The sequence below is a fragment of the Vipera berus genome (genome assembly GCF_964194415.1).
Source record: "Vipera berus genome assembly, chromosome: 4".
Lineage (NCBI taxonomy): Eukaryota > Metazoa > Chordata > Lepidosauria > Squamata > Viperidae > Vipera > Vipera berus.
The window spans coordinates 90,425,826-90,445,723 of record NC_138206.1 but is presented as its reverse complement, the minus strand read 5'-3'; the positions used below and the strand labels follow the sequence as shown (position 1 = coordinate 90,445,723).

The following is a 19,898-nucleotide window of genomic DNA, read 5'->3' as shown; positions in this document are numbered from 1 at the left end:
GCATTACAGTAATCAATACGGGAGGTAACGAGTGTGTGGGTGACTGTACATAGGGCATCCCGGTCCAAAAAGGGGCGCAATTGGTATATAAGACGAATCTGTGCAAATGCCCCCCTAGCCACGGCTCCAATATGATCTTCAAAACAGTCGTGAATCTAGGAGGACGCCCAGATTGCGTGCTCTATCAATGGGAGGTAACATCTCTCCTCCTATAGTCAGAGATGGAACCTCTTGGACTAAACGAGATGATGGTATGTACAGCCACTCAGTCTTGGCCGAGTTGAGTCGGAGCCTGTTTTCTCCCATCCAAATCTGTACCGCTTCCAGGCAACGGGACATCACATCGAGGGCATCACTGGGTTGGTTCGGCGTGGAGATGAATAGCTGGGTATCATCAGCATATTGATGATATTTCACCCTGAAGCTACGGATGATCTCTACCTGACATTTCAAGCTTTTAAAACTTTTTATACCCAACACATTATGTAAAATTGAGCAGAGAATCCAGTAAGTGACTAAGGTTTGAGCCTTTGATTCAAAATCACATCCCTGTTCTTCTCATTTATTTTTGTGGGGCAGATTAGGTGTTGAGTCAGCGTTGACTGGTTTCTGCAGTTTTCTTCGCAACAATGAGCCTTGGTGGAGCAGTGGGCTAATGCCTCCTTAAGTAACACCAGCTGCCTGCAATTAGTGCAGGTTCGCGTCCCACCAGGCTCAAGGTTGACTCAGCCTTCCATCCTTCCGAGGTAGGTAAAATGAGGACCCAGATTGTTGGGGGCAATTAAGCTGACTTTGTAATAATGCCGCTTGGGGTGTGTGTGAAAGCCCTAATAAGCAGGCATATACATGGAATGAAGGCTACTGCTAAGCTTGTAAGCCGCCCTGAGTCTTCGGAGAAGGGCGGGATATAAATGGAATTAAAATAAATAAATAAATAAACATTTTGGAACTGCCATGGAAATAGCCTTGAGTTCCAGAAGGAAAGGCACCAAAAAAATAAATAATATTTGCTGACCTCTGAAGTTTATCAGCATCCATGTACAATGTTAAAATCTTACTTTAGCACTTCTGATTCATCTATTTATTCTCTTCCCACCCATCCACCTGGAAGGAGAAAATTAGAAATTATGATGGCTTTTCATTTATGTCTGAACACAGACAAACTGTGGTCATTGTTAATAGTTGGTGTGGTGACAAGTGGCTTCTTTTTCAAAGAACATTAGAACAAAAACATTAACACAAATTCATGAGTATATAATATTTGATAGCATGACTGTGTGGCTTGGCATGTTTAAAATGTTACTTTCTTTCTTTGGTCTCCTATCCAGCAGGTTTATCCAGGATAATGGGGATCAAAAAGTAGAAAATAAAATTGAAGAGGTTAGTAAATTCTGTTGTCTTTTTTTCTTTGCCTGCTCCCTTGTAATATTTTGCTTTGCATTAATAAATCAATTGTCCACTTTATTCTCTTAATACTTCCTCTTGAATAGAAGAAATTTCATTTCTTTTGCTTGCAAAAGTATCTGTAGGAGTTGGTTTAAAAAGATCAAGATGACTACAACGGTTCAAGGTGACACACATAAAAACCAGGTGGAGTTATATTGGAAGCCATCTTGATTTTTTAAAAAACTGCATCCTTCCACTTGAAAATTTACAGAAATTCCCAGCTCCACCCCTGTAGCCTGCTTTGTTAAGCTTCTCATGTTGGTTGGGGTTGAAGGAGAATAGTTGTGTGTTTGTTCTAATAATGTCCTCATGGCTACTAACATGTACATCAATTCTTAAAAATGTAATGCATACTTATATGCCACATAAATAACCATATCCTGATCTTCAAACCAATTTCTGTGTGCAATCTGCATCAGAATAGGTCATTTTGATTTTATATTAATAGTTTGTCCTGGCATTTTTAATTTTAAAGAGTATTTGCTGTTGCTAAAATGCAAGTGGATTAGATCAGGGGTGTTAAATTGCCGGCCTGCAGGCCGGATGCATCATAGCGAAACCACGCCCACCCCATTGCCACAATGGCAAAAAAGTTGCCACACATCGCAACACATCATGTGACCTTACAAGTTTGACACCCCTGGATTCAACTGTGATGAAATCAGTGAGGTTTATCTTCATCATAAATAACTTACTGTAAGTCTCAATTATTTCATTTGACCTGTTCAAAATATAGCTACAGTAAGTTCAAAGCCATCCCAATATTTTCAAAGGTTTGCTTGTTTGTGTGCAAAACATAATAACAACACCACGTGGATGTGAACTATGGAACATAATTGAATATTATAAGTAGGTAATTACTGTTTATAATATAAAATATCATTAGTATAACTGGCAAAACCAATGTGTGCTTGAAACATAAATGAATGAATTCTAGCCATTTTCTCTAGAATTACATTCATGACCACTGAATATAATTCTGAATAAAATATATTCAGAATATACATAGTATAATAATTAAAATGGGGTCCTTGGACACTCCCAGTGAATTCCAGGGTTCTCTTTACATGGTTGAAGGACTCTTTGGAGGACATTTGGGCTATAAAGGGCAAAAAAAAAAACCAAAAGACACCAAGGGGGAGTCCACTTAAGATAATGTTGACTATATCTGGAATGTATTGAGGGAGCTCAATTTTGGGATATTTGGGTTTTTTAAAACATGGTTTGTTAGAACTTAACACTGCATCTATGGAAGGTAGCAAAAAAATGTGGCAGAAGGGAATGTTAAAGAAGAAGGTGTCCACAGTGACCATGAAGGACAGGAATGAAGGCAGGTGTCATAAGTGTTGCAGTTTGCCATGATGACTGGGAGACTATTTAAGGAAAGCAGGCAGGCTAACCAATTGTCAGTTTATTTTTTTATTATTATTATTTTAATTCCATTTATATCCCGCCCTTCTCTGAAGACTCAGGGCGGCTTACAAGCTTAGCAGTTTGTTTACTTATTTATTAAATTTATATGCCACTAAGCTCTCTAATCAAAGCAACTGTGGAACACTATAAATCACTTGAATCTTTGTGCAATAACTTGATTAGTTCCAAATGAAGCTCAGGAAAGTAGCAATTGGATGTTTTCTATGCTGATCTGTGACCATAATAAAGATTTGATTTGATGCTTTTGGGGTTTGGACTATGTCCTTTATTGCCGCCACCACTTCTGCCCTTAGTAACTTGAGAGATTCTTATTAAGAGATTGCAACACTCTGTCCATGATATCCCTGAAATATTTAAAATGGCTTATAATGCCTGTATTCTCTACAAATTGTCATTTTAAATGGAAAAGATATTTACACAAAATTAAAAATAACGTTTAATTTTCTTTTAGGTTATTGCACCTCTGAGGGAAAAGATTCGAGAATTAGAGAAAAGGTATGCCAATTTCTGCTTTCAGTAGATCATCTTTTGTTTTATTTTAAGTTAAGGCAATATTTGATTAGAGTGCCATCTTGCTGTATTGAAAGAAAGTCTGTTTGCAATAAATGCTACTGTCTCTAATGGTAGTATTAAGTATAGATAGTCCTCAGTTAACGGCTGCCTCATTCAACAACCATTCTAACTTAGTGCTGAAAAAGTAGATATATGACCAGTATTTAAACTTACAGTAGTCACAGCATCACAATTCAGGTGCTTGGCAACCAGCATGCATTTACAGCCATCATAGTGCCCCATGGTCATGTGATTGCAATTTTTGTATTTCACAGTTGGCTTGCAATAAACAAAGTCAATGGGAAAGCTGGCAGGAAGTTGCAAGTCACAATCACATGACCTCACACAACAGTGGTGGTGATTCACTTAACCGCAGCAAAACTGATATAAAGTAGGGCACGGTTATGTGACTTTCTGTGGTGTTCTAGATAGGAATATATCTTAGCAGCAGAAAGTAGTAGCAACCTATCATTGGTGGTTTATCAAACCAATCATATAATCCTGTAGAACTGTATTCTGAAGGTCTGCTGTGTTCAGTGGGATTTACTCCTCAGGTTAGTGTAAATAGATTTGCAGCCTAAAATACACAATTCTCTTCTGTAGAACAAGAATTTAAAGTTAAATATGACAGCATAACAATGCTAAAAGGAAGAAGGTAGAACTAAATTGATTCTCCCTTTAATTCTCTTCTGCAAATGTCAGCACATCATGTTTTATAAATATATTAATATTTGGAGTTCATTTTGAAAGTAAATGCAAGGATTTTGCATATAGTAAATTTCAGCAATAAACACTGATTGACTGTATCTGGCATCTTGCCTCAAATCTCTGTAAACTTTTGACAGCCTGTAATAACAAGCAGTATATTTTATTTAAATTCTACTAATAAAGTAGTTTCTTGTAAGGCAGACATGTCAAACACAAGGCCCGGGGGCCGGATCCGGCCCGCAAAGTGGTTTCATGCGGCCCCCGAAGCCATCCTGGAAACAGTGAGGGAATGGCCCCCACTGTCTTGGCCCTGGCCCAGAGACCCTCCTTCTGCCAGAGACCCCCAAATCTGTCCCACTCCTGCCCAGGCCCCCATAGGCACCCTTGATGCGAACGATGTAGAGCTGGCCACGCCCACCCAGTAGGCCATACGCACTCTAGCCATGCCCACCCAGTAGGCCACTCCCACCCAGGCCACTCCCACCCGGCCCCTTGAGGGCAACCGCAATGCTGATGCGGCCCTCAATGAAATTGAGTTTGACACCCCTGTTGTAAGGTATCTATTCCAAATTGAATGCTGAATTATAAATGGAGGCTTCGATATTAGATTCTAAATATTTTTAAAAAATCTTGTTTTCTTTAGACATATTTTGGCTGCATGACCAGTTATTTTAATTCTGAACTTAAATTAATGTGGAAATCACAATTTAAGTATTACTGTAAATTAAATACTAAAAACTATTAACATTTTTTGGTAACTGCATGTTTGTATTTATGATAACATGTAGAAACATGTATTATTGTAAACTGCTGGTGCATTTTTATACCAAACCAGCATTTATTTCTTTTCATCCACTAAGAAAGATAGAAACTGCAAATGAAAAATGCATTGTAAACAAATATTATCTAACATTTCAAGCAATGATTATCAAGTGTATTATATAAGATAGCTGTTGCAGAATTTTAAAAATTGTCCCCTATTTTGAAAAACCAAATTGGTATCTCAGTAAGTATTTAGTAGGCAGAGTTGCAGAGGGATATTTCAGATCTGAAAATGAAGTACGATCTTTTGCTATCTGTTCTCTCCCTCCATTTCAAAGTTAATGCATGACACTGTGCTGGTAATTTTTACTCATGCTGGAATCAATAGTGTCTATTAGTATAAATGGATAGAAAATCTCCCTGCTCCAGTCTTAGAATAATTCAGACATAATATTCTCAACACCTTCTTGGAGAGATGCCTTCTAAATGGTACCTAATTTATATTACTTGAATTGCTTCTTTCTAAAAATGCAATTTCTAAATAGTCCCTAATGATGTTCCGGTCTGTCAGAATATTATTCAGAACATCACGTCTGTTTTCTTTCCAAACATAACTCTTGAGCTGCAGAGCTAATAAGAAGCTTTAAATATTTTCCCCAGTATATTGATAAATGACTTTCCATATGTGTTGTAAATGTATTATCTTATTATTCTATACTCTACAACAAAGCAAGGATATATTAAATGTTTGGATGGCAGAAGTACAGGAGGTCCTCAACTTACAACAGTTTGTTCAGTGACCATTTGAAGGTACAACTGCACTGAAAAAAGTGACCTGTGACCATTTTTCATGCTTACGACTGTTGCAGTTTCCCCATAGTCACATTATCAAAATTTGGATGCTTGGCAGCTGGTTCATATTTATAATGATTGCAGTGCCCGTGGTCATGTGATCCCATTTTATGGTCTTCTGACAAGCAAAGTCAATGGGGAAGTCAGATTCACTTGACAACCATGTTACTAACTTAACAACTGCAGTGATTCATTTAACAGCTGTGGCAAGAAAGTTAGCAAAATGAGGCAAAATTCACTTAACAAATCGCTTAGCCGTAGAAATGTTAGGCTCAATTGTGGTCGTAAGTTGAGGACTACCTGTATGAGTGGAAGGCTAGAACCAGGTTTCTTTTCCCTGTCCACAATGGAACAAGTCAAAGAATTAATGTTAATGAACAGTTCATACCTTTCTGTAGTAAGAACAGAACAGAGGGATCCATCGCAAAGAAATCCTATTTAATTGTAAGAAACTGTTGCATTAAAATAGATCTTCGGATATAGAAGAATATTAGATTGGAGTGGCCTAGAAATCTCTTAAAACGAAATAAGTAAACACTAGCAGGGTGTGGGAAGAGAACCAGTGACTCTGTCAAACAATGAAGGAAGTATTAACTTTTTCTCTCTTGTGAAATTCCACAGTTACTTGGAGGCAGATTTCTTTTGTTGTGGCGAGTATTTGTAACAGTCTTCCTGTACATATTTTCACTGATATTTTGAACCATTAGACATCAGAAACAATTTTGGGGACGATTAACTATAATTCCTCCTATTAAATACTTCATTAACCATTCTGAAATAAAAGATTTCATAATCCAGATTTTTTTAAAAAAAATCCATGAAGGGCAGGAATCAAGGAGTTGAGAAAAACTAATATTTAATGAACCTAACAATGCTTACAACCTTTACTGATGTGTTGCTTCAATGTTTCTATTTTGAAATGCTTCATAGTTTTACTCAAAAGTACCCACCAGTGAAGTTCTTATCCGAAAAGGATCGTAAAAGAATTTTGGTAAGTTCAACATTTGTTTGAGGCTAATCGGTTAGTCTCAGTTTTTGCATAAAATTAATAAAAACAAAGCTGGAAGGGGGTCCAAACTGAAAAGGAAATACCTTACTTTGTGAAAAATTGTGTGGGGATCCAAGTCAATCTTTTGTTGGGACTATGCAGGCTTGCATGTCTAAGGCAGTTTGGTGGTGGAATCAGCAACTGTTTATTTCTATTTGGTTCCTTGATTGAGCATCCCACAGGCTGCCCCACTGAGCCCCAGCGCTGTTACCAATCAAATGCAAGTTAACTAACTGCTTCCACAATTTCTAGGGTTTGCCCAGTACAGAGAAGAAAAAATGTATAGAGATTATTCTCTGATTAATATTGTCAAAAAGGGGGATTGATTGAGCTATGCTTCGGTTCATATTCCAGGCAGTTAAGAACCCCTTAGAAGCTACTCTTTGTAATCTTAAAAGAGAAAGTGATCATAAATAAAAATCCCATAAAGGATTAGTCATAAGACATGCGAATTTCTGTATTAAAATGCAAAAACAAAGATAACAGGCTTGAACTTGGTATTTGGAGAAGTGATACTTTTAATCTCATTGAGTCTCTCAATGAATAATGCAGTGTGATTATATCCATTGGAGCAATGTCTCGTGTGATGCATCTAATGAGATCCTTCTATATTCTGGAGCAGTAGCTTTTCAAATTACTGGTGAACCATGTAAGTGAGGAACTTCACATGCATTCCAGCATATTTTTAATGTGGCCACTAACACAATTGTTTAAAAAAATCAGACAATATTATTTATGTTAGCTTAAAAGTAAATTATACAGAAGTAATACATGATTACTATCAATGATGCAAGATTAAGACTTTCTGGAACCATTTCTAGTATTTTCTTTTTCGATGGAAAATATTAACCTCATTTCTGTGACTATGCCAGTTGCTTTAGATCACTCATGGTAATTTGCATAAAATAATTTCCCTCCAAAATTTGACAAAGGCTCTAGCTAAGCACTCTTTAAACCTATGTTACAATGGAATGTGGCCCTTAATCAAAAGAGCCTTTACTTTGTTTCATCCCTCGCTGCTTAGAAACGCCTCTCAGCATCTTTCCACAGTGCTGGCTGAAATGCTTTCAGGCCTTCAGGATACCCTGTGGGCAGTCCTCAGCATGTTCCAAAGCTACCCAATCAGGTACCTTTTCAGTACCACTTCAGTGCCAACTGAATTAGTGACCTGTTCCAGAAGCCTTCATCTTGTCCGTGGGGAGAAGGGCTGACCCAAAGTAGTTCCTGTTGATGGGAACAGCTTTGTTGTGGTGAATCAAATTGCATCTCCAGTATGATACAAATCTTTTTAATGTTTCATACACACCTAATATCAGTTTTCAAAGTTCAGTGAAATAATTATGCAGAAATAAAAGTGCAGAGTTTCCTATTGTTTTGTATTTTCAGGCTCTACTCACAAAAAATAATTACTTTCATAATTTAAATCCTAAAGGAAGTTGTGTAAATGCTTTCCTTCATTGATCATATTGTGTTAATGCAGACATTTGTGGTGGTGTTCAAATATATGCTTAGATATAAGATATACATCAGATGACAAACACATGTATGATTCTCATACTATCTGATACAAAGGAAGTAGCAGGTAAAATGGAATAGGTTTCAAATTGTGCAAGTCAATGCTTCTATATTTATACAGAATCTCCTAAAGAATATTTCCTAATCCCATTTTTGTATATGCTTACACAGTCCTGTATTTAAAAAGAACAGGAGAGTGCTAAGATAGTTCATTTTGTAGACCAAAGAATGTGTTAAATGAGGAGATTTTGCTTAGTCAAGAGACCCAAACTCTTGTTCAATTTTAAAAGTGAGCAATAGGATTGTTCTAGAAACTCTAAAAAGAAATATCAGTTCTAAATAATACATGAAAGCTGTAGAAAGAAAATGGAATTTCCACCCTAAGTCATTGTAGCGGTTCAGCAGGTCAACACATGTCTCCCTCAATTTTATGACTGTTTTTATGATGAGTCACTGCTGTCATTAACTGAACAACGTGGTCATTTCCCCAAATGAGTGTTTTTTTGCAAAAATCACTGAAATCCATCAAAAAATGTCACAAATTGCAGTTATGTGACCGTAGGACCACAGTCCTAAATGTGAGCCAGTTGCCAAATGCCGCAAATGTGATCATAAGACTCCAGGGGAGAGTATAGCATTCATAACTTTGAAGACGGGTCATAAATACCTTTTGGAGAGTGTCTGTTATAACTTTAAATAATCATTAAGCAACTTGTTAAGGAACACTTATACAGATGAATTTAGTTAATAGTTTATGGTTCATTTTATGGTTATTGAAATATTGGGCAAAAATGTGTTGATGTCAGTCTCTCTGGCACCAAGGTAGGCTGATGTATCATTTTGAGAAGCATTTTATTTTCTCTAAGGACAATCTACCTGTCCTACCAAATCAGATAGAGTGGACAAACTCTTAGTCCCTTTAATAATTTTATGTTGCATGTTCTTCCCCCACAAATCTACTAGAAATTTAGTATCTCTTTGAGGTATGATTATATTAAAAAATGCTGTTCTCAGTTTTATGAACACTTCTAATATGGCATCTATTTAGTTCAGGATGTAGCCCTGCTTTAAACCACATTAAAGATTGAACTGTCTTCTAGTGGCTCAGGTGCTACAGCAACTTTCATAGTAAAGGTCAAAAAGGTGGAACTTTTTATCCAGAAGTTACTTTGAAGAACATTTTTCCTACTGTCAAATTTTTCAACATTGTGGGTCAGTGATTAATGACTTGGATCATATGAGTAGCAAATAGAATTTCACTTGCACAGTAGAGTATTGCTAACTGGAACAATTTGTGGCATATGCTACAATGCTTTTTGGAAGCCTGCAAACCCTTGAGGTTGTCATGATGCTGAGAATTCTCATTCTATTTGGAGGGCACCAGGTTGGAGATATTTGCTGGAGTAAGTAATTGTTGCACTGCACTAGGAGCATGTATTTAGTTGTAAACATTGCTATTAATTGCTTGTATTGTGTAGACACACTAAACTTTAAACATAATCTAAAATAATAAAACAGATTGTTATAATCCTTAATAGATTGTTATGGGTTTTTTTCCTTTGTTCACTTTGACGGAGAATATTTGTAATATTTGTATTTCTTTTGTTCACTTTATCAGCTATTTTAGCTAAATAATATTAAATAATGGAGAATTATAATTTTTAAATGGGCTGACTTATCAAATTCAAGTAGAAAAATATTCTTCTTTTACTCCACATGTAATTTTCTATCCCCTTTCAATGCATTTTATAATTGTAAAGACAGTAATTAAAGAATGAATAGCCAAGTTAGCATATATTCAAGATTTTTTACTCTTCCCATTATGAGAAGTCATCCACTATTAGTTATTTGGAATATCTGCAGTCACTTTAGTTTCACAGTTGCTCTGTAGCTTGTCTTGGTTGAATACTAAAAATTGGCTCTTATACAGTTGACCCTTAGGAAATTGTCATATTAAACTGAAGCCCATTTGTTTTCTTCACAGTTCAACAGTGCACAGTTATTTTCTATGGTCTTTGGAATGTTGTGGGTAATTAGGACTTCTACATGGCACAGCTAAAGATCTTTGTATTTCTATGAAAAACTAGATGACCTATAGTTTTTCTCCATTATCTGTGCAAAATTGATGAAAAGGCTTAAGGAAAACCATGAGAAAATGGGCTTTTGCTCAAAATGTAGTTCTGCTTAATTCCTTTATTTAATAGTGAAATAATAACTATGGGAAGAGGCCTCTTAATGAAGATGGTAATGCAACAGCATTAGACCTCCTGTCTGTATTATAATTCTACTCTGAACGATCTGTGTCTGCATTCCTCTTCTGTTCTGTTAGCCTCCACATCCTCATGAAAGCTTGCATGTTAAGGTGGCAAAATCCTCTGTTGGATTAAAAAGAATGTTCTCAACATGTACAAAATATATCCTACACAACGTGCGAATATATTAATTTGGGCCCTAAATTCCTACTTCTTTCCCTATAACTTACTTCACTTCTTTGCTAAACTAAAGGGAAATTTCTTTGGTGAGATAAGATTGTAAACATTAATACCTTTGGTTTGTTTGATTGATCTGAATGAAAATCTTGTATGTGCCTTTTCAGCCAAGATGCTAAAAGAATTCTGAGTGCTGTTGTTCTTTTATGTAATGTTTGTGGACTTTTTTCTCTGGTATTTTCATTTAAAATAGAAGAAACATTTATATGCAAACTGTCCTAATGCAGATAACTGGAGGAGCAGGGTTTGTGGGTTCTCATCTTACTGACAAACTAATGATGGATGGCCATGAAGTTACAGTTGTGGACAACTTCTTTACGGGCAGGAAAAGAAACGTGGAACACTGGATTGGCCATGAGAACTTTGAACTGATTAATCATGATGTCGTAGAGCCCCTGTACATTGAAGGTGAGTATCCTGAGACATACATGCTGGTTACGGCACTAAAGAACCATTCTTGTCTTTGAAGTGCTTTCCCTGTGTGGTTGGAATGTCTCTGCAATAGCTTCTTCTACCTGATATCCTCAAGGTCTGTTAAATCTCATTTTCCATAATTCTTACACAGTATGGTGTACCCTGAGTGATTGTTGTGGTATTTGACTTAAAATTAGAGGCTTGATTCTCTTCTTTCGAAACTAAAACAGGTTGTTTTGATCTTATTGTAGGTGTGTGATCCTGTTCTGAACATTACATACATTTTCATAGCTTGAAATATTTTAAATCTGATATGTTTTACATACTGTTGAGTTCACCCATGCATGGAGAGCTGTACAGTATATACTGGCTTGAACGGGCAATTGTCACTGGAAGTGATGAAATTCCTAGAGAACTGATATGGTGGATTGCATTTTCTCCTATTTATACCAGCATATGTTTAATATAACTAGAGAACTTGCCAAATTAGGATGCCTTGGTTTTAAACTGCACAAATCTCCAAGTTTTCTAAATTTTATCCAAATTGGAGTCAATATGATATTGATCATAGCAAGTAGGGAATTTGCCCTCCACTATGGATGCATCTGAAGAATAAGGAGATACAATGCTCCCTTTCTTCAGTGTGATTTAAAATCACATGGAGATGCTATCCTGGAATGCCTGGTTCTGGTTTTTAGTATCGAGGAAAGCTTTAAGTATCCTAAAAAAGGGAAGAAAGAGCATCATTACACTTTTAATGATGAAGAATGGGAACAAGGCTTTTCAGTGAGAATGTTACTCCTCGGCTTAATATATTTTCCATCTGATTCGATCCCCTTTACCTGAGATCATCTGCAGGTTTATTCTATGATATTTTGCTTACAGAATCAGCTATTTCATGGTGCAAAGTGCAATATCTTCATAGTACAAAGTATCTTCTCCATTGATCTATAATAAAATGAAAATATAGGTGTAGAAGTCACCACTGATTGTAAAAGATTAATTCTTGAATTGGCATACCAAAATGTAGGCAAAAAATATATTCATCCAAGTGACTTTTGGAAAGAAATTCATAAGGAACCTGTTAGCATAGTGAATGTTTTATAAAAAGTTTGAATCATTCATTGGGAAATAATGACACAGGACTTGAAGAATTACTTTGCTTTTTTTAGCTGGGTAGTGTGCAAAGGGCATTTTCCTAGCTTTAATCACCAGCTATTTAATTTACTGTATTCATAGTTTGCATTTCATAATTATTATATTCTTTTTTCTATTTCTGGTTCTTGTCTCTAGCATATATAATTTCTTTCTAAAGCTCCTGGTGCTTCTTCTGAGTGGTGGAGGCCTTCCTTTGGCTTGCTAAAGTGCATACTTCAGCTATGCATGCCTATTTTCTGATTTTTGAGGAAGGTCCCCAGTTCCAAGCAGTCTGTGACTGCATGAGGACTTAAAGAACTGACTACCTGGCAGAGCTGGTTGTCTTATTATAGCTGCTGTGGAAATGACCTCTTCATGTTCTCAAGTGCTTTTTCTGGCTACCTATTTCAATCTGCTTTCTCAAGATGTATCTTGCCTACATGTTCATGTAACCTAATATAGAAGATCTTGCAGTTGAAAAATAGCTCTCACCTGTGCAAATTAATCATCTGATAATAGACTGGATGGGGGCTTGAATTTTCCATAGTATCTTTGATGTTCTGCTCTTCAGCAAAATAAGTTCCCTTGTTTCAGACTTGGTTACCCAATACTACCGTATAGAGCAGAGGCTGTGAATTAACCCATAATTCTGAGATATGTAACTTGCACTCTAATTCTTATTCTTTTAGGATATTGATTACAAGAACATCTTGTAATAATAAATGGGCTTTGACATGCATGTATCTAATACAAGCTAAAAAGTAATATAGTTTTGTTGAACCTCAGAATTTTTTTATTCATTTAATGTAAAATAAATATTCTCTCTCTCCCTCCCTCCCTCCCTCCCTCCCTCCCTCTCTCTCTCTCTCTCTCTCTCTCTCCCTCCCTCCCTCCCCTTTTTTCCATAGTGGACCAGATTTATCACTTAGCCTCTCCAGCTTCTCCTCCAAATTATATGTATAATCCCATAAAGACATTAAAGACAAACACAATTGGAACATTAAATATGTTAGGTGAGTATAAAATTTAAGTGCAACATTATTTTCATGTTTACCTAGGAAGGATAAAACCCAGCATTCTCATTCAATTTTTCCATTAGCGTGTCTCTCTGTAATTGATGTATTGTTGCAGATTGATCTCCTGAAATGCTAACAAGAAGTTCTGAGCTGAACTTAGCAGTTCACACAACATACTAAGGCAAAATATGGTTTTGCAACAGGCAAGCAGCATGCTGATATCTGTCACATTGCATGTATTTGTTCAGAAATTCAACTTGCAGGTAGAGTTGACAATCCACTTATGGAAGGGAATGCAGCTTGCCTAATAAGCGAGAATTTTACTTTAATTATTTGTATAAAAAACTGAGCATGTGGCTCATTCAGCAGTAAATTCTTGGTTGCCACAGTCCCCATTTACAATGTTGAATAAAGTTGAAGGCCCTATAGTGTACAAAGACACATTATCCATATAGACAGGGTGAGAGTTTAAAGCAGTTTCTTTTATGTATTACAGAGGATTTGGCATGAATTGTGTTGTCAGTTTTCAACAATCATGATTAACATGGACTCCAGAGTTGGCACAAAAGGGGCCTTCAGCTGTCAATTGCCCAACGTGTCTTAGCAGTGTGAATGGTGTGTATGCATGTGTGTATGCAGACCCAACAGAAAAGGGCATGTTGAGCTTATATGTGCCAGCATGGTGATTGAAGTAGCCCTTTTACAGTGGCTGAATTGCCAAGAGATTATTCTTAATAGAGAATGTAAAAATATATTCATGTCTAATACAATTTCAAATTATTTCCATTCCATTGAGAAATTTAGTTTTGAAGTTGTTACCAAAGAATGTACTATAATACCAAGGCAATTCAGCCCATGCTAATCATTGAAAGTTCCTGCAGAGTGCAGTGGGAAAAGGGATTCGCAAATCTGGTGAATAACAGATTCTGCACCATTGTTTTGGCTCAGATAGCAAAGAATATTTAATAGTGAACAGTAACAGGACAGTTTTATGATAAAATGTTCAAGGCAAATCACTAAGTATTGGCCTCAGAAATAGAAAATAACATTCAGAATAGAATAGAATAGAATATTCACCAATAATATTCCTAGATGTAAGACATAAATCTGAATCTTTAAGAAATAAATCTGAATCTTTTTATTTAGAATAAAATTGTGCAATGCAATTGAAACAGATGTAGCCGGGGTCACATTTGAAGTTCTATCAGTAGTTGCAATAGGAGCCTTGCCTAGGTAGAAAAATGATGCAATTGAGGACATGGCCACTCATAAAAGGTCATTTGCCAGATTGGCCCCCAGATTCCTCTCAGCCATCCCAGTGGGACCATTGTACTGCTGAAGAATCACTCTTGCAAATCAGTAGGATGGCTACTTTTATTTATTTATTTTATTTATTTATTCAGTTTCTGTAGTTTCTGTAGCCGCCCATGTCAATTAACGATTCTGGGCAGCTTACAATTCAATGCAATATAAATATTTATATATATACACACACACACTAAAATTAAAACAAAACATTTTAAAACAAAAACAAAAACTAAATTTTTGTTTGCAGCAATATAGGGGTTTTAATTCAAATAATAATTAAAAAAACAGATGGTATAGGGAGCCTAGAGGATTTTTGTAGACATGCCTGGGAATGTTTTGGTATTCCCAGACTCCAAGTTGATATTCCCTGTCTTAAAATGTTGTTTACTCTGTTAAGTATTAAGTCAGTGTTTCTCAACCTTAATCACTTGAAGATGGGTGGATTTCAACTCCCAGAATTCCCTAGCTAGCTTTGTTTTGCTGCTGGGGAATTCTGGGAGTTGAAGACCTCCATCTTCAAGTGACCAAGATTGAGAAACACTATTAAGTAATTATAGCTGGATTATTCACGTGTATACACAAATATGGTTAAAGCCATCATAATAGATTCTTATATCCTTTGTTTTGTAGCCTTCAGCCTTGATGTTTTTGATTTTTTAATGGCAGGATAAGAATAAACTTTTCATCTTCACCCCAGATCATTCATTCATTCACTCACTCATTCACTCACTCACTCATTCATTTTATTACATTTTGATTATTATTATATTATATTTGCAGTCCTTTCACAGAGGCTAGAACCAAAGGGGTAGAAGGATGTGTGGCACCTTCCACAAATATAATAAATTCCAGATTATAAATCATGTTAACCCCCTGTGCTAATAATATAATGAACCTTCACAGCAAAGAAGTAATAAACAATATTACCTGGCTACATGCTGTTGTACTCTTAAAACTGGTACAGATTTTCTTGGCATAGTTAAATACTTCTCGAATCACAAGTCTGCATTTGTTCTGGAGCTCTGTCCTGAAAGAAGTGCTGATGTGTATTATTTTACTTCAGGGTTGGTTGGAGTGAAAGAAAGACATGTCTCCTCTTTTTAAAAAATATATCCTCTTTTTGTTAAGGTTTAGCAAAACGTGTTGGAGCCCGTCTTCTCCTTGCATCCACTTCTGAAGTGTATGGAGGTAAGAAGTGACTGATCTGGGAAGTCCCACTTCATAAAGGCTTTATTAAATTGTTTTCCCCCACCTCACTTGTCTTCTATTTAAAGTTTTAACAATTTGTTTGTCCTGCCATCAAACATATCCAAAACCCATTCTTCCTCCTATTTTCCCCACAATCCTATGAGGTGGGTTGGCTTGAAGGGATGTGACTGGCCCAAGGTTACCCAGCCGGCTTTCATGACTAAGGTGGAACTTGATTTCGAGCCTGGTGCCTTAACCACTAGATCAAACTATCTTTCCATAGATAATTGGCTGTATGGTTATGAAGATCCATAGATAATTGGCTATATGGTGATGACTGACAAATCATATTTTCTGTTACACTGTTGTTGTTAGTTGCAAAGGCGTGTCCGACCAGCGCGACCCCATGGGCAACGTTCCTTCAGGCCTTCCTGTCCTCTACCATCTTATGGAGTCCATTTAGGCTCACACCTACTGCTTCAATGACTCCATCCAGCCACCTCATTCTCTGTCGTCCCCTTCTTCTCTTGCCCTCAACCTTTCCCAGCATTAGGCTCTTCTCCAGCGAGTCCTTCCTTCTCATTAGGTGGCCAAAGTATTTGAGTTTTAGCTTCAGGATCTGGCCTTCTAACCAGCAGTCAGGGTCGATCTCCTCTAGGACTGACCGGTTTGATCGCCTTGCAGTCCAAGGGACTCGCAGGAGTCTTCTCCAGCACCATAGTTCAAAGGCCTCAATTCTTTGGCGCTCAGCCTTTTTTATGGTCCAACTTTCTCAGCCATACATTGCAACTGGGAAGACCATAGCCTTGACTATAAGCACTTTTGTTGACAGGGTGATGTCTCTGCTTTTTAGTGTACTGTCTAGATTTGCCATGGCTTTCCTCCCCAGGAGCAAGCGTCTTTTAATTTCTTGGCTGCAGTCCCTGTCTGCGGTGGTCTTGGAGCCCAGGAAAATAAAATCTGTCACTACCTCCATTTCTTCCCCATCTATTTGCCAGGAATTGAGAGGGCCAGATGTCATGATCTTGGTTTTCTTAATGTTTAGTTTCAACCCAACTTTTGCACTCTCCTTCTTCACCTGCAACACGAGGCTCTTTAGTTCTTCTTCACTTTCTGTCATTAGAGTGGTATCATCTGCATATTTATTTATTTATTTATTTATTTATTTATTTATTTTATTAAATTTGTATACCGCCCTTCTCCCGAAGGACTCAGGGCGGTGAACAGGGCATATCTTAGGTTGTTGATATTTTTCCCGGCAATTTTAATTCCAACTTTTGATTCATCTAGCCCTGCCTTTCTCATGATGTGCTCTGCAAATAAGTTAAACAGGCAGGGTAACAGTATACAGTCTTGCTGGACTCCTTTCCCAATTTTGAACCAATCAGTGGTTCCGTGTCCAGTTCTCACTGTTGCTTCTTGACCCACATATAGGTTTCTCAAGAGACTAATACAATGGTCTGGTACTCCCATCTCTTTAAGAACTTGCCACAGTTTGTTGTGATCCACACAATCAAATGCTTCAGCATAGTCAATGAAACAGAAGTAGATGTTTTTCTGGAACTCCCTAGCTTTCTCCATGATCCAGCATATGTTGGCAATTTGATCTCTAGTTCCTCTGTCTCTTTGAAATCCTGCCTGTACTTCTGGTAGTTCTCGATCCACATACTGCTGGAGTCTACCTTGTAGGATTTTAAGCATAACCTTACTAGCATGTGAAATGAGTGCAATGGTGCGATAGTTTGAACATTCTTTGGCACTGGCTTTCTTTGGAATTGGAATATAAACTGACTTTTTCCAATCCTGTGGCCACTGTTGAGTTTTCCAAATTTGCTGGCAAATTGAGTGTAGCACTTTTACTGCATCGTCTTTTAAGATTTTGAATAGTTCAGCTGGAATACTGTCACCTCCACTAGCTTTGTTGTTGCTCAGCTTTCCTCACTTCACATTCTAGGATGTCTGGCTCGAGGTCAGTGACCACCTCATCGTGGTTATCAGGGATGTTAAGCTCGTTCTTGTATAGTTCTTCTGTGTAATTTTGCCACCTCTTCTTAATCTCTTCTGCCTCTGTTAGGTCCCTCCCATTTTGGTCCTTTATCATGCCCATTTTTGCATGAAACGTTCCCTTCATCTCTCCAATTTTCTTGAAGAGATCTCTAGTCCTCCCTATTCTATTGTTTTCTTCTATTTCTTTGCACTGTTCATTTAAGAAGGCATTCTTATCACTTCTAGCTATTCTCTGGAATTCTGCATTCAGTTGGGTGTATCTTTCTTTTTCTCCCTTGCCTTTCACTTTCCTCCTGTCGTCAGCTATTTGCAAAGCTTCCTCAGACACCCATTTTGCTTTCTTGCATTTCTTTTTCTTTGGGATGGTTTTAGTTGCTACCTCTTGTACAATGTTGCAAAACTCTACAGGCACTCTATCAGATCTAATTCCTTAAATCTATTTGTCACCTCTACTGTATATTCGTCAGGAATATGATTTAGTTCATACCTGAACTAGTGCTTTTCCCTACTTTCTTCAGTTTAAGCCTAAATTTTGCAATGAGAAGCTCATGGTCTGAGCCACAATCAGCTCCTGGTCTTGTTTTTACTGACTGTATAGAGCTTCTCCATCTTTGGCTGCACAGCATATAGTCAATCTGATTTCTGTGTTGACCGTCTGGTGATGTCCATGTGTAGATCTGTCTCTTGGGTTGTTGGAAAAGAGTGTTTGCTATGACCATCGTATTCTCTTGACAAAATTCTATCAGCCTGTGCCCTGCTTCATTTTGTATTCCAAGGCCAAACTTGCCTGTTATTACGGTTATCTTTTGGCTTCCTACTTTCCCCCATGATGATAAGCACATCATTTTTTGGTGTTAGTTCTATAAGGTCAGTTTCATCCTCTTCAGCACCGGTGGTTGGGGCATAGACCTGGACTACTGTGATATTGAATGGTTTGCCTTGGATTCGAACTGAGATCATTCTGTCATTTTGGGGATTGTATCCCAGTATTGCTTTTCTTACTCTTTTATTGACTGTGAAGGATACTCCAATTCTTATGAGGGATTCTTGCCCACAGTAGTATACCTGATGGGCATCTAAATTAAATTCACCCATTCCTGTCCATTTTAATTTGCTGATTCCTCAGATGTTGATGTTCAGTCTTGTCATCTCTTGTTTGACCACATCCAGCTTTCCTTGATTCATGGATCTTACATTCCAGGTTCCTATGGAGAAAAAATCTTTACAGCATTGGACTTTTCTTTCACCACCAGATACATCCACAGCTGAGCATCTTTTCGGCTTTGGCCCAGTCGCTTCATTCTTTCTGGCGCTACTAGTACTAGCCCTCTGCTCTTCCCCAGTAGCATATTGGACGCCTTCCAACCTGAGGGGCTCATCTTCCAGCGTCATATCTTTTTTTCCTTTTGGTACTGTCCATGGGGTTTTCATGGTAAAGATACTGGAGTGGGTTGCCATTTCCTTCTCCAGTGGATCACATTTTGTCAGAACTCTCTGCTATGACCTGTCCGTCTTGGGTGGCCCTGCACGGCATAGCTCATAGCTTCATTGAATTACACAAGCCCCTTCGCCATGACAAGGCAGTAATCCATGAAGAGGTCTGTTACACTAAAAGGTAAAGGTTCCCCCGCACATGCGTTCTAGTCGTTTCCGACTCTAGGGGCCGGTGCTCATCTACATTTCAAAGCCGAAGAGCCAGCGCTTGTACGAGGACGTCTCCGTGGTCATGTGGCCAGCATGACTAGACGCCAAAGGCGCACGGAACGCTGTTACCTTCCCACCGTAGTGGTCCCTATTTTTCTACTTGCATAGCTCATAGCTTCATTGAATTACACAAGCCCCTTCACCACGACAATGCAGTAATCCATGAAGGGGTCTGTTACACTACTTTACTATTTAATTATTTGTTACTGTAATTCAATTACATTTAACTTGGCATATTGTTTTGTTCTGAGTTTGGCATCCTAGTGCCATCAAGATGTTCAGATTACAGTTCCTATATTCCTTGACCAATGGCCATCT

General features: G+C 37.6%; 1 protein-coding gene across 5 annotated transcripts in view; it reads left to right on the top strand.

The window, feature by feature from the left end:
* Positions 1-19,898, top strand: part of UXS1 (UDP-glucuronate decarboxylase 1) — a 75,069-nt gene that overhangs the window by 39,574 nt on the left and 15,597 nt on the right. For 2 of the 5 annotated variants that reach the window (XM_081326736.1, XM_081326739.1), the window contains 6 exons: positions 1,329-1,380; positions 3,332-3,375; positions 6,685-6,745; positions 11,034-11,214; positions 13,266-13,370; positions 15,810-15,869. In XM_081326736.1, the coding sequence (XP_081182862.1) occupies positions 1,329-1,380; positions 3,332-3,375; positions 6,685-6,745; positions 11,034-11,214; positions 13,266-13,370; positions 15,810-15,869 (503 nt within the window). The other 3 variants (XM_081326737.1, XM_081326738.1, XM_081326740.1) reach the window with 3 other exon arrangements.